The 12,044-nt window shown below is 50.9% G+C and overlaps 1 protein-coding gene across 1 annotated transcript in view; it reads right to left on the reverse strand.

The window, feature by feature from the left end:
* The window catches only part of MGAT4B (alpha-1,3-mannosyl-glycoprotein 4-beta-N-acetylglucosaminyltransferase B), a 51,013-nt gene that overhangs the window by 2,120 nt on the left and 36,849 nt on the right, over positions 1 to 12,044 (reverse strand). The window contains exons 4-12 of the mRNA XM_038149853.1: positions 11,552 to 11,685; positions 9,052 to 9,098; positions 6,828 to 6,941; positions 6,314 to 6,389; positions 5,817 to 5,931; positions 4,924 to 5,054; positions 2,024 to 2,131; positions 899 to 1,092; positions 436 to 514 (exon numbers count right to left, since the gene is read on the reverse strand). Coding sequence (XP_038005781.1) covers positions 436 to 514; positions 899 to 1,092; positions 2,024 to 2,131; positions 4,924 to 5,054; positions 5,817 to 5,931; positions 6,314 to 6,389; positions 6,828 to 6,941; positions 9,052 to 9,098; positions 11,552 to 11,685 — 998 coding nt within the window. The remainder of the gene's footprint in view (positions 1 to 435; positions 515 to 898; positions 1,093 to 2,023; positions 2,132 to 4,923; positions 5,055 to 5,816; positions 5,932 to 6,313; positions 6,390 to 6,827; positions 6,942 to 9,051; positions 9,099 to 11,551; positions 11,686 to 12,044) is intronic.

Consider the following 12,044-nt stretch of genomic DNA (forward strand, 5'->3'; position numbering starts at 1 on the left):
TTTTGTGCAAGACCAGAGGCAAGAGACACCCAAAAGCCCCAAGGAAAAGCAGCAACCCCGGAGCTGTCCTTGTCAGCAAACCCTGGCACCTCGTCCCATACCTGGCACCCAGAGACACATGCCCAAAACAAGAGGACAGTTGCAGTCCTCACGCTGCTGTTTCCACTGCACCATTCTGGCTTCATCCCCTCCCCTGCAGCCATCCCACCCACTGGAGCATCCCCAGGCAGGATGGCTCACACAGCCCTGCTCAGCAAAGTACCCTGCTCCCGAGGTGGCATCACACCAGGCACGACCCGCTGGCTCCCTGCCAGCACCTGTAAGAGGCACTCGAATCTTGTACAGATTTTCCTGACGGCTTTAAGCAGTTCCCTCCTCTCAAACTTCTTTTGCTTCCCACTCCACCCTCACCTCAAATCTCAATCAAACACTTACGTCAAACGGCAGAACCTCCACGGTCGTGTTGAAGAGTTTGTCCTCTGGGTGCTCGATGTTCCCGCTGCGGAAGAAGAACCTGTGACAGAGACCAAACCCACAGAAAGGCACACTGAGCGAGGGGGCACACGATGGCTTTCACCCCTCTGAATCATCAAACAGCTCAACCTAACAGGCACCTTCCCAAAGAGCCCACAGCACGATTTGGCACGGGACTTTCTGTGCCAGATCAGCTAAACCATGGACTGCTCACAAGAGACAGAAAGCAAAGGGCTCTGGCAAAGGTGGCCCCACTGAGAAAGGGGCAAATTATCTTCCCCTGGAAGAGCACTGTTCCCTCCTCCTGGGCAGCCAAGCAGGAGATGGGCAAGAAATTTGATTTAAATTGCCAGAAGAGCAAGAGCCAAGTGTCTCCACATGCTCTGGGCTGCCCCCACACCCCGCTGACCCCTCAAGCACTGGCCTTTCAATACGGAGTGGTTTGAAGAATCTGAATCGGATGAAGTCTCCGGCAGTGGGAGTGAAGGCCCAGAAGAAGTCCTCCCTCAGGTAAGCTTTCTCCAAGGTGAAGTGCTGGTAGGTTTTCAGGCTGGTGCTCACCTCGGCAGGAGGGTTGACGTGCTCTTTCCGCAGTGCCTGTTTTCCAAAGTCCTTGTCCTTGGTGGGCACAAAGTAAAAGGGCAGAGAAGGGCCGTGAGCTGCTCTGGCCCGTGAGGAACCAGGGTCCCAGCTACAAGGCACTGCAAATTAAAATTTTGTGATTTGCAGGGCACAGAAGGATGAGAGATGGAAGTAATTTGGGCAAGGCACCAGGCAGGGGAATGTGTGACTGGATCCCAGGACACTGCTTCAGGAGAGGCAGCTCAGAGAAACATCCCTGCTCTGTGCTCTGATCCAGCACACCAAGGAGCCTTTCATTGTCCAAATGTCCCTGAACGCCTGTCCATGCCCCAGGAGCTCTGGAAACAGTCTTTACACTTGAGGAGAAAGCAGCTGGGAGGCTGACAATAGCATAAAATGACTGGATTACGTGGCCTGACAGCACTGCACTGTGATACAAACTGGATTATACCATCCATTGCCCCGAGGATCACACAGACAGCACAGCCCAGGGACGTCTGTCCTTGGATTCTGCACTTGTAGTCGTGGGAAGCTGCATTTTGTTCATGTTTAAACACACCTCAACAACTCCAGCTCTTATACAGTGAGTTATAATTTGCCTATCCCTGAATCCCAGTAACATGAAGTGGAGTGGGAAGGAAGTCAGACCAACCCAGGAGTCATCTCTCCAAGGATTTTTAGTAGATTCTACGAAGTCACTTGCCTGGACCATGGCCTAGCACTCAGGATGGGTGGCCAGGACTGGTGCCAAGGCTTATAATCTTGCAGTGACTCTTGGTGCATGTCACTGCCATTCTGAGGAGCAGGAGCTACCTGAGCTCACTGTAATACAGACTACAACACAACCACTTCACAGAAATCCTGCTGCCACCAGCCGCTGTCACTGATGTCCCCACCCAGAAGCAGCCAGTTCCTGGGTGTCTGTAGGCCAGGCCACCTGTAGCTTGGACAGAGAGCTGGCACCCACCTTCAGCTTCTGTATCTTCCCAGCCAAGGAGGAGTGGGTTCCCACGTGCTGGAAGAGCGAGGGCTTGAAGCGGATCCTCAGGTTTGCCTTCTGCCTGTCGCAGTGTTTCTGAAACGAGACAGCCCCAGGCTCCAACCTCTGCAGGCCACTGAGGCCCACAAGAGTGATGGACAAGGAGCGACACCATTTCTATGCCCTTCTGTGGTATTTAGGCTCTAATCTGGCAAGAGAGCTTTTAACCACGTTCTGGAGAAATCGGACTATGACTCTCAGCCCCTCGGCCCCCAGGCTCTGCTGGGCAGGGTCCAGGTTTAAGCGCCAAATTTCTCCTTGCCAAGCATAGCTAAGAACGCTGAGCAAATCCCCTCTGTGCTGCCAGGGAGGAACAGCCAGAGAATGAGCTTCCTTTGCCCTTTGGCTTATTGGGAAAGCCTTTTTCCTACAACTCAGAGCTTGGGATCCCTGATGTCTGAAGGTACAATAATCCAGGATAACTCAGAGCCAGGTGAACAGGTACCAAGTGTGGGCTCTCTCTGGATGGGCAGCTCCCAGTTTGCTGGCAGGAGTTGTGAGCAGATGTACAGCACATGCCATCATCAGAGCTGCTGGGCTGTTTCACGCCTATCCACCACATAAATAAACTTGGAGATGCAACTGTGATCCTGGCAGTGATTTACCATGGAGTGGAGGGAGAGAGACGATGGGGAGGGAATAAAGGACAAAAGGGAAAATCACTGAGAGCGTGGGGAGTGAGAACTCACATTTTAAAATAGCTCATTTCTCAGTTTGGGGGAGCAGGACAAAAATACAGGTTAAAAGCTTTATGGAGAGGGTATTTGTTATCCAACTTTGGCTTTTTCCAAGAAAAGAAATGCATGCACATCCCTAATGCCATCTGCTCTTGCAGCCTCCCACCCGGCAGAAATCCCGCGGCGGGTGCCTGGAACAGACAGGGTGCCACACCAAGCCCCCACCACAGGCCAGGAGCTGGGAAATTCCAGGCATGACCCCTGCGAGCTGCAAAAGAGATAATCCCCTAATCCAGCTCACGTTACATTAGGAAATTAAAACTAGCTGTGCTAATGGGACGGACCCTACTCACTGCCAGCAACTCGGGATGCAGCTCCATCATGGCTATCTCACTCTGGATGGGGAGAGATAGAGGAAGGGGAATGGAGGCAGCTACAGCATCTCCTGATTTATCTTTCTCCCCTTTTCCTGCACTGCTAAAGAAACGTTTCCTGAAAGCAGTCTTGTCACAGACAAGCCAGGAGGGGGAACAGCTCAGTTGGTGGTAAGAAGGTCATCCTTTCACACAGGTCTACCCCAGGTAAACCTAAAATTAGTTAAAAAAGAAAGAGCAGAATATACCCAGAGCAGGCAAAGCACTTACCAAAAGCTCAGGTCAAACAAACTTTCAATCAAAAAGACAAATCCTCCCCGCTACCAATTTGATTTTGCACAGTGGGATTTACAAGAGAAAGTCATGTTTGAAAGGGCGCTGTGCAGAGTTAATCATGCAAACAGTGGGGGAAAGGAGCCAGAAATCCACATGGAAAGTAGGTTAATTTTTAAAAAGGCAACATGTTTAAGAGGTTTGCAATTTCCCCTGAGAAAACCTTGGTTCCATCAGGTAGGAAAAGATGAGCACAGATGAGAAGATGATCCAGCACAGCAGGATCTGCATTTAATCAGTGCTCAGGCTGAGGATTTTGAAGGTGGGGGCACAGACAGCAGCATCATTCCCAGCTCCATCCCAGCATCCCACCCATCCAGCTTTACCCACAGCTGTGCAGACTGTGGGGTTGTCAGACAGTCCTGGGAACTGCCCTGTCACAGCTGAGCACATGGTCTGAACTGCCAGGAGGATTCAGTGGGCATCATCTGAGACTGGTCCTGCTGCACAAGGGGTACTGGAGCCAGTGCCATGGCCTCTGCCAGGGATCAGGCCAAATTAAACCACATCCTTGCCCCACTTCTGCAGAGCTCTGAGGATGGTCCAACCCCCCAGCACATAAATACAATACAAATTTCCAGAGCGACCACTTGCTCTGGCATTTATCACCACAACACAGTTGTCACCATGAGGTCTGTTCTAAGCCACTGGCTCTGAGCTCTGCACAGCGACTCTGCTGCTCGTTCTCCACCGGGGAGGAGCGTTTGAGTAAATACAGTATGTTCAGAGAGAAGGCAGGAGAGTATCTGGTGCTGAGCTCATCTTACATCTGCTGCCACAGACACTCCTCCTCTGCCCTTCCCACTCGCTTTAGCCCCTTGCTGCTGGAGTTCAAACACAACCTCCACAGGGCACAGGGGCTTATGGTTCTGCAAAAGGAATGGCAGCACAAAAGTAGAGCCCATTTCACCTCTCTGCACCCTCCTAGAAACCCTGACAAGAGCTTGGTGTGATCTGGCTTCATGCTGGCAGACTGTGCAAGGAGGGCTTGCTCTGGGTTGCCTGGGGTGAGCTCTCTGGGCAGTGTCCATGTGGCTCCAGGTGGGTATGGCCCAGGGATCCAGCATCAAAGGGTTATTCTGGGGTTGCAGTCAGCGAGTGGAAAACAGCTTCAGGGAGAGAAGCACACCGGAATGCAAAACAACACAGAAGAATGGGGAACGACTCCTGTCCTCGAGGGCTGCAGGAGGAATACCCTATTAGTGCTTAGATGCAGAAATAATGCCTTTCCTGGCAGCTGCAGACTACAAAAGCCTGAACTCCCAGGTCTCCACTTACACAATCCACAAGGACACCCTGCGGCACGCTCCACAGGGATGGCACGGCTCGGTGCAAAGTCAGTTAGCACCAGAGCTCACAGGAAAGATCCTCTGGAGGCACAGCCAAGCGAACATTTGCCCACACACAACAGAACATTTCCCTTCAAGAGAGGTTGTTTACGTACTGCATCTTTCTCAGGGTTGCAGACTTTCACCCAGAGGATGTGATCCAGCAGCCAGTCAATGGGTTTGTCCTTATAGAACATCAGGATGAACTCCACAATCAAGCTCAGATCCAGAGACTTGAACATTTTTCCTAGAGCACAAAGAGAGAGCGAAGAGAGAGAGAGAGAGGAGCTATGGCATGAAATGGTCTAGAATCAGAGCTGGGAAAGAAAAAATTGGGAGACTGGGCTGTGGAGGTTAGCTGTGTCTATCTGCGGAAAGGAAACAACATGTGGCTCCTGTTTATGTACCAGCACTGCTGACATTGCTAATACAGTTCCGGATTTAATATTTGTCGCAGAATTAGAAAGCATTAGAGTCTCACAGGTCATAACAGTATCAAAAGGTCTAAAACTCTCCCATTCAGTAAAGAGAAACAAGGATGAAAAATGCAGCCAGCTGCAGGACAGACCATTTCCTGCCCCAAGAACTACAAGTTTTAAGCCAATCAAACCAGTATCCAAAATAACAGATCAAGCTGCTACTGCAACCGTGTACTGCCGTTCCCAAAATAGTTCTGGGCTGATGCAAACTTCCTTTTGCACACTCTTAGGCAAATCCAGATCCCATCCAGCCTAAAAGCTACTGGCCATATCTAAGCTGTTTGGCTGTCGGCTGGGCCACTCACCAGGTTTATTTTTACTTAAAGTGAGCATCAGCAGTACCAGCTGTGAGGATCTTTCTCCCCTGTGCAAACACAAGGGTCACTGCAAAAATAGGAGGGGATCAAGTCCAAGTATTTTACCGTCTTGTGGGGACAATTTCTTGGGCCAAGAATGCAGTGCTGGCAAGAGCCAGCAGGCTCTTGTGCCTTGCGCCTGATAGGACTGGGGTGAGTGGGGGAGAATGTTACCAATGAACCCCAGCTGAGAGAACTCCAGGATCATCCACTCTTCAGAGGGCTGCTGCAAGGCAAAGTTCTTCATCGTGCTGAGATAGTTTGGTTTGGCCACAATGTCATCCTCCAGCTGCAAGACAAAAGGGCACAGTGCCAATGTCCCATGCAGGTCCCAGCAACAGTGTCTCTATGCAGAGCAATCACACCATAGACCAGAGGAAAGCTTTGGCACAGACCCAGATTATTCTGGAATATGCTCCAAGCACTTTTTTTTTTTTTCACTCAGTCTAACAGGTAATAGAAACAAGGACTTCTGCCTTTCCTAAGTGGGAGGTTTCCAAATCTAAAAGTATTTTAAAAACTCAGCTTTTGAACCTATGTGGTTAAAACCTGCTCCCACTCTGCTGCATCACAGAATTGGATATGCTCTTTGCACTCTCTCCGTGGTACAAGGCAGTACAGTGAACTTGCAGGTACATCCATCTTCCCTCCAGCACCAGCACCAAACCCACCTGCACATAATAAATGCCTTTGGACTGGGCATACATCATTAAAAAGCAGTAGTCCAGGTTCTGCTTTGTCCTCCACCTGCAAAGACAAAGACAGTGGGAGCATCAGCCTCTGCTGGGATAGTGGCTGCTCCAGGGAGCCTGCCCAGGCTGGGCTGGAGATGGGAAGGTGGCACAGCCCTGGGAGGCAGAGGGGAGGGCACATGGCATCTCCCTTTGGTCCCTGGTCAGCTAAGAGTTACTGGAAATCTCAAAGACTTCTGATATGATGATAATTTGGGTTAAAATGAGCTCCTCGCTTTGTGATGGAAACACTACAAGGCTTTTGCCAAGCCTGGCAAAGCTGGTGCCAGTTCATCCCCCTGTCACCAAATCGTGTCCTTCCAGATCTTGGATAATTCAAGTTTAAAGTCCTCGCCTGGCCCTGCAGAAGAGCTTTCCCTGCTGGAGACAGAGAGGAACTTGCTGTAGTTCCTTAATTCAGGGCTTGATTATTTATAAGCTCACTCATTCTTACCTGACTCTTTCCTTGGGGTCTCCAAAGGATTCCCGCAGGTGGGAGAAATCAGGATAGAAATGTGGAGATGGGGAAATTACCTCCAGGAGACCTGAGTGTATTTCCTTCGGGAATCTGAGGGAGAAAAGCAGCAGTAAACAAATACCTCCACGTCTGACACAACATTTCCTAGACCAAATCGCTGGGTAAACACTGAGCCACAGAACCAAACAAAAAACACTGCCTCTAAGGTATAACTTCCCTGGGATCCAGTGCACTTCCAGGCCTCATCAGAAGACATCAGCAGGGCCTGATGAACTTTTTAAGTTATCTTCTCACTCCCACAGTCTCTAATAGCTCCACGTGCATATGCTCCCCACCAGCATCCTCCTCCCTCCTGCACACACACACTGGTCAGCTTTAAAGACTAGCCCTGAGCATCATGTATTCTTTACAGGATTAAATGACCTGCAAACTGGTTCAACAAAGAAAGGACTTGGCACTACAGGCATTTAGAGATTTTCCAAATGCATCAGTAATTAAAATTAATTTTGCCGAGGTTGTGCTGTATATTTCTGCTAAGTTCCTTAAAACACTGCTGTGCTGTAGTTCAGAGAGCCAGCAGGAAGTCTACCTAGCTCTCTTACGCTGATAAAATCAGCATCTACTTTTCTTATAATGTGGCTAAGAAACCTTTAAAGAGCCAAACTCCAACAGAAAATAATGTCACCCATCTGAAAAGCAGGCACCTACATCAGCCTTGCAAGCAATAACCTGGGACTGCTCTAACTGTGAGAGATAAGCAGGAAAACCAGTTATTTTTATGCTGCCTTTTTGAGAACATTTGGTGCAAGGCTGATTTCCTTTGTTTGTGCAGAGCCTGGAGGACGGGAGATGGGGCAAAGGGAGACAGAGCAGCGACACTGCCAAAAACTTCTCACTTCTCTTTCCCTTCCTTATTCCTTCCTTGGGACTGGCAGGTCTTACAGCTAACATTTTCAAATCTTCCCTTCTTCAGGCAGCAGTGAAACAGCAGCTTCTCACTGAGCTGAGAAAACATTGCAGTAAAGCAGCAACAGCTTCCTCCCTCCTGCGAGAGAAGCCCGGCCTGCCCTGGCCCCACACCGCCTCAATTCTATTAGGAAGAAAAATAATTTCAGCGACTCAGGGAGGGGCAGGAGGCACTGGAGAGGGGGATGATGAGAAATCAAATCATTAAGTCAATTAAAGTTTCAGGACTTCTACGCAGAGGCACTCTCTGCAGCAGCGCCCGGTAATTCCATCAGCACGCATCGGACAATCGGTCCATTATCCCCGGTCAGCGCGTCCTCCTGCCGGCAGGCACAGGGCAGGGAGCCCCGCCAGCTCCGGCACCGCAAGATGGAGGGCTCTGTTTCAGCTCTTCTGCAAGTGCCCGGGAGCACAACCCTCCCCACGCCGGTCCCAGCCCCTCTGCCATCATTGGCTCGGGGACAAGGGGCGCTGGCAGGATGCGCTGCCCTTTCTCTTCTCCTCCGTGCGGCGACCGCGATCCTCTGGCAAGGAGCAGCCGGGGATCGCCGCCCCTCCTCTCAGCACCTCGCCTCCCCTTGGCTCCGAGCTCCGGTGCCGTCAGCGCCTGCACCGGCTCACGGCTCGGAATCCATCACCGGCTTCTGCTCAAACAGCCCCGGCCGAAGCTGCAAAAGCCACTGAGGCTGCAGGACATAAATAGCAGCCAGCAGCAGAGACAAATGTGACTAGAGCCTGGAACAAGGGGAAAACAAACAGGCCGGAGGGGGAAGAAAGATGGATCGCGGATTTTAAAGCAAAATAAGGCAGGAGCATTCGCTTGTGCTTACTACACTGCCCAGACTGCACAGAGCAAGTACAGAGCTGCAGTGGACACTGAAACAACTGCCAGGATAGCTGTAAATCTAAACAATCCGTGCAAATCTAAACAATCCATCTCCTCACCATGCCCTAGGGCAGAAGGAGCAAAACAGAACGAAATGACCATGTGTGTTAAATACTCGGAGCACAAAGCAGCCTCCTGGAAGCTACGTATGGGATGCATTTTAGAACAAGCAGAAAGTGGAAGCAGCGTTAGCAAAGACAGCACAAAGTCTAAAAAGAGGAAACAACCCCAAGCAATAACAACAAAATACAAACGGGGAGCAGAAAAGTGTGTTTTTCCTTAATGAAGCTGTTCCCTGGCCTTGCTGCAGGCACAGGCTGTACACTGAAGCCACTTGGAAGTGCTTACAAGTTTTTGATATTTTCTGCCACTCCGGCTGTGTACTGTGGATCCGTCTGAAAACAAAAGAAAAGCAGTGTTAGACCCTTCAGCCTCAGCCTGCGTCCCCCATGGGTCAGAAATCTCCTTCAGCACACCCCAGGGTACTGTCAGCACATCTGTATCATCTTTATTCACCTTCATGTCTCCTTTTATCCACCTTTACTGGTCTCACATGCTGACAGGCTCCCAGGAGCCCTCCTCTGTGGTCAGTGTTAACTAAAGGCATCACACACCAAAATCCATCTCAAAGGACACAAAATCCTGCACATCTTTCCCATGTGCTCTGCTGGCACTTCTGCCCCTGCCAGCACCGAGTGTTTGCACAAGTTTTAACCTCTGGGCTATTTTATTTTTTCCCTACACACGCTGGCTTGCATCCAAGAGAATATTCTTGGCAGCGAATACTCTGTACCCTTTGGTGAAAAAGAGGGGTCTATTTATAAGTTTTTCATTTCAGGTTAATTTTGACACTTTTCTTCCTAAAGCCCCAGTTTGTTCCCACAATCAATGTGAAAACCCATAACATTTGGGAGACAAAGGTCGCTGCTGTGTGCGGGTGAGGTAAGTGAGCACAGGGACAGGCACTGGACAGAAACCGTCTGCACAGTGATGGGGAAACAAAACCCCAGAACAAAGGGCAGGGACCCTCGAGCAAAATCTGTTCCTGTTTCCTGCTGGTGGCACTGGTTTGGGCAGCCACACGGATCAGGAGGCCGCAGGTCCTGGGTGGATCTGCCGATGCAGCACCGCAGACGCGGGACCAGCTGCTGCTGCACGCGGCGCCGGGCGAGGTGAGAATGAGACACCGGGATGTGTGTCACAGGCTGAGCACAGCACTTCTGTGCTGGCACCGAGACAAGGGAGGGTTTTCTCGAGAGGAAAATGTCCCTTTCCTAAACAGGGCTCGGAGTCCCAGTGCTGGACTGATTTCTTGCCTCAGCGTGCCAAGAAAACAGCGATGGGAAAAACAAAAGCAGGAAAGATGCTCCTGGCCTTGGCAGGAACCATGCAGCTCTACTCCAAGTGTCTGAAACAGTGGGTTGGAGGTAGCCGAGCCAGCCGTCTCACCCCAGGGCTCCCCACAGGGCAGCCAAGGAAGCCCCTGCTCCCCCAGGCAGCCCAGCCACTGTGGGTGACACCTGCAGTGGCCAGCAGTGACACTTGGGAATGAGAAGTCCCTATCCCAGAAAGGACACTCACTTGCTGCACTTGTTCTGAGTCTCCAAATTACTCAGCATTTGCTTCAGGTTCATACCACCCTCTCCACTACTTACTCTTTACCCCATGCCCAAGGAGCTCTTACAAGTGCAGGTACCTGGAGAAACACATTGGAAAGGGGCAGAGCAGGCACAGGAGTGGCAGACACTTGCACAGAAGGATGTTGTGCAGCTCCAAGACCAAACTTGGTCAAAGGAATTTGCAACAACTTTATTTGTTGTTCACTTTCCTCATCATAGCTACATCCTGAAAATCAGGAGCTGCCATCACAGCATGCACCTTATTTTTAAGTCAACTAAAGTAGTATTACTGCAGTCCAAAATAGGAGCTGGTCTGGGTCACCTTGCTTAAAACCTCTCAGGCTTCAACTTACCCACTGCAAAAACAGCCACCAAACTTGTCCTGGCTCCAAGGGAGACAAATGACAGCCAGGACCAAACCCTGTCCTGAGCCCCTTGGGCTGCACCCATCTGTGCACACCTTCTCCCTGTACAAAGTACCAGCCAGAGCCCTGAAGGCCAAAAGCGTCTCAAAATGTCAAATTATGGGTAAACAGGCAGCAAACCCGGACATTCATCTTTGTTCCGCTCCCAGTAACAGGCTACTGAGGTTTATCTTTCTCACCGGATTTCTGGAAATTAAGACAAATGCACTTCAGGCTCAAGAAAATAATCCTGAGAGGAAAGCCATGGAGAAAAATAACCACCTAAACCCATAGATAAAAGCAGCTCTTGCGGATTAATGTATCAAGGCTTTTTAGCCCTTGGATTCAGCAAGTGACTCCGGGCTCCAGGCACCGATACCAAGAGGCATATCAGTCTCAACCCCAAATTACCAACTCTTGGTTTCAAGAGGGGTTTAATGCTGTGTTACAGGTATGTGGAGAAACGAAGCTGCTGCAGGAGCAGGTCTGAGAGCTCTCCTGGTCATGGGGCTGCTCATTCTGTGGATACCCATTCAAGCACCCTGCAGGAAGCATCAGGTTTAGGGTGGGCTGTGCCACACCTGCAGCTGCTAATGGGACACGTTTGCCCGTTCACATCCTGATCCTCTCTGGCCCAACCAGCATTTCATTTTGGGCAAGACACACCCGCTGATCCTGCTGGATGGCAGCCCAAGGCCAGGCTTATCTACCCAGCAAGTGGCAGAGCTGGTGTCCGGGTGGGCAGCATCCTGTTTGGCACCCAGTCTGGCAGAGAGTGGGATGGGGGCCAGGGAAATGGGGCAAACTGGCAAAGCTCTGTCTTACCTCGGCAATGAGGACAACGATGACAGAGTCCTCCTTCTCCTGCTGAGTGAGCTCTGAGATGAGGGAGTTGAGGGTGTCGGTGAGGTAGGAATGCACCTCCCGCTTCACGCTGGGGATTCCCATCACGACGGACACTGTCCAGGGCCACGGAGAGATTTTAGAGAAGGGGCTGTGTTGGACACTTTGCTCTGCTCCCATGACAGTTCACCTGGTCAGTGCCAGGCTCTGCCATTGAAAACCAGCAGTGAGCAGCAGGTTGGTGGGTTCCTGGGCTATGCAGGGTTCCCACACTCCTGTCCTCAGCCCAGTGCCAGCCAGCAGCACCCCAGCGTGCTGGGCTGGCAGGGCACCCATGGGCAGTCAGATATGCTCTGCTTTTTCTCCCTGAAAGGATGATCTCTAAGGAAACACCACAAATCCCTCCCCCTCCCAGGGGCCTTTTCAACTTGTGAACAGCAACTTGAAGACCACCTCTTGTTCTCCAAACCCCTCC

Source organism: Motacilla alba, chromosome 13 (genome assembly GCF_015832195.1).
Source record: "Motacilla alba alba isolate MOTALB_02 chromosome 13, Motacilla_alba_V1.0_pri, whole genome shotgun sequence".
Lineage (NCBI taxonomy): Eukaryota > Metazoa > Chordata > Aves > Passeriformes > Motacillidae > Motacilla > Motacilla alba.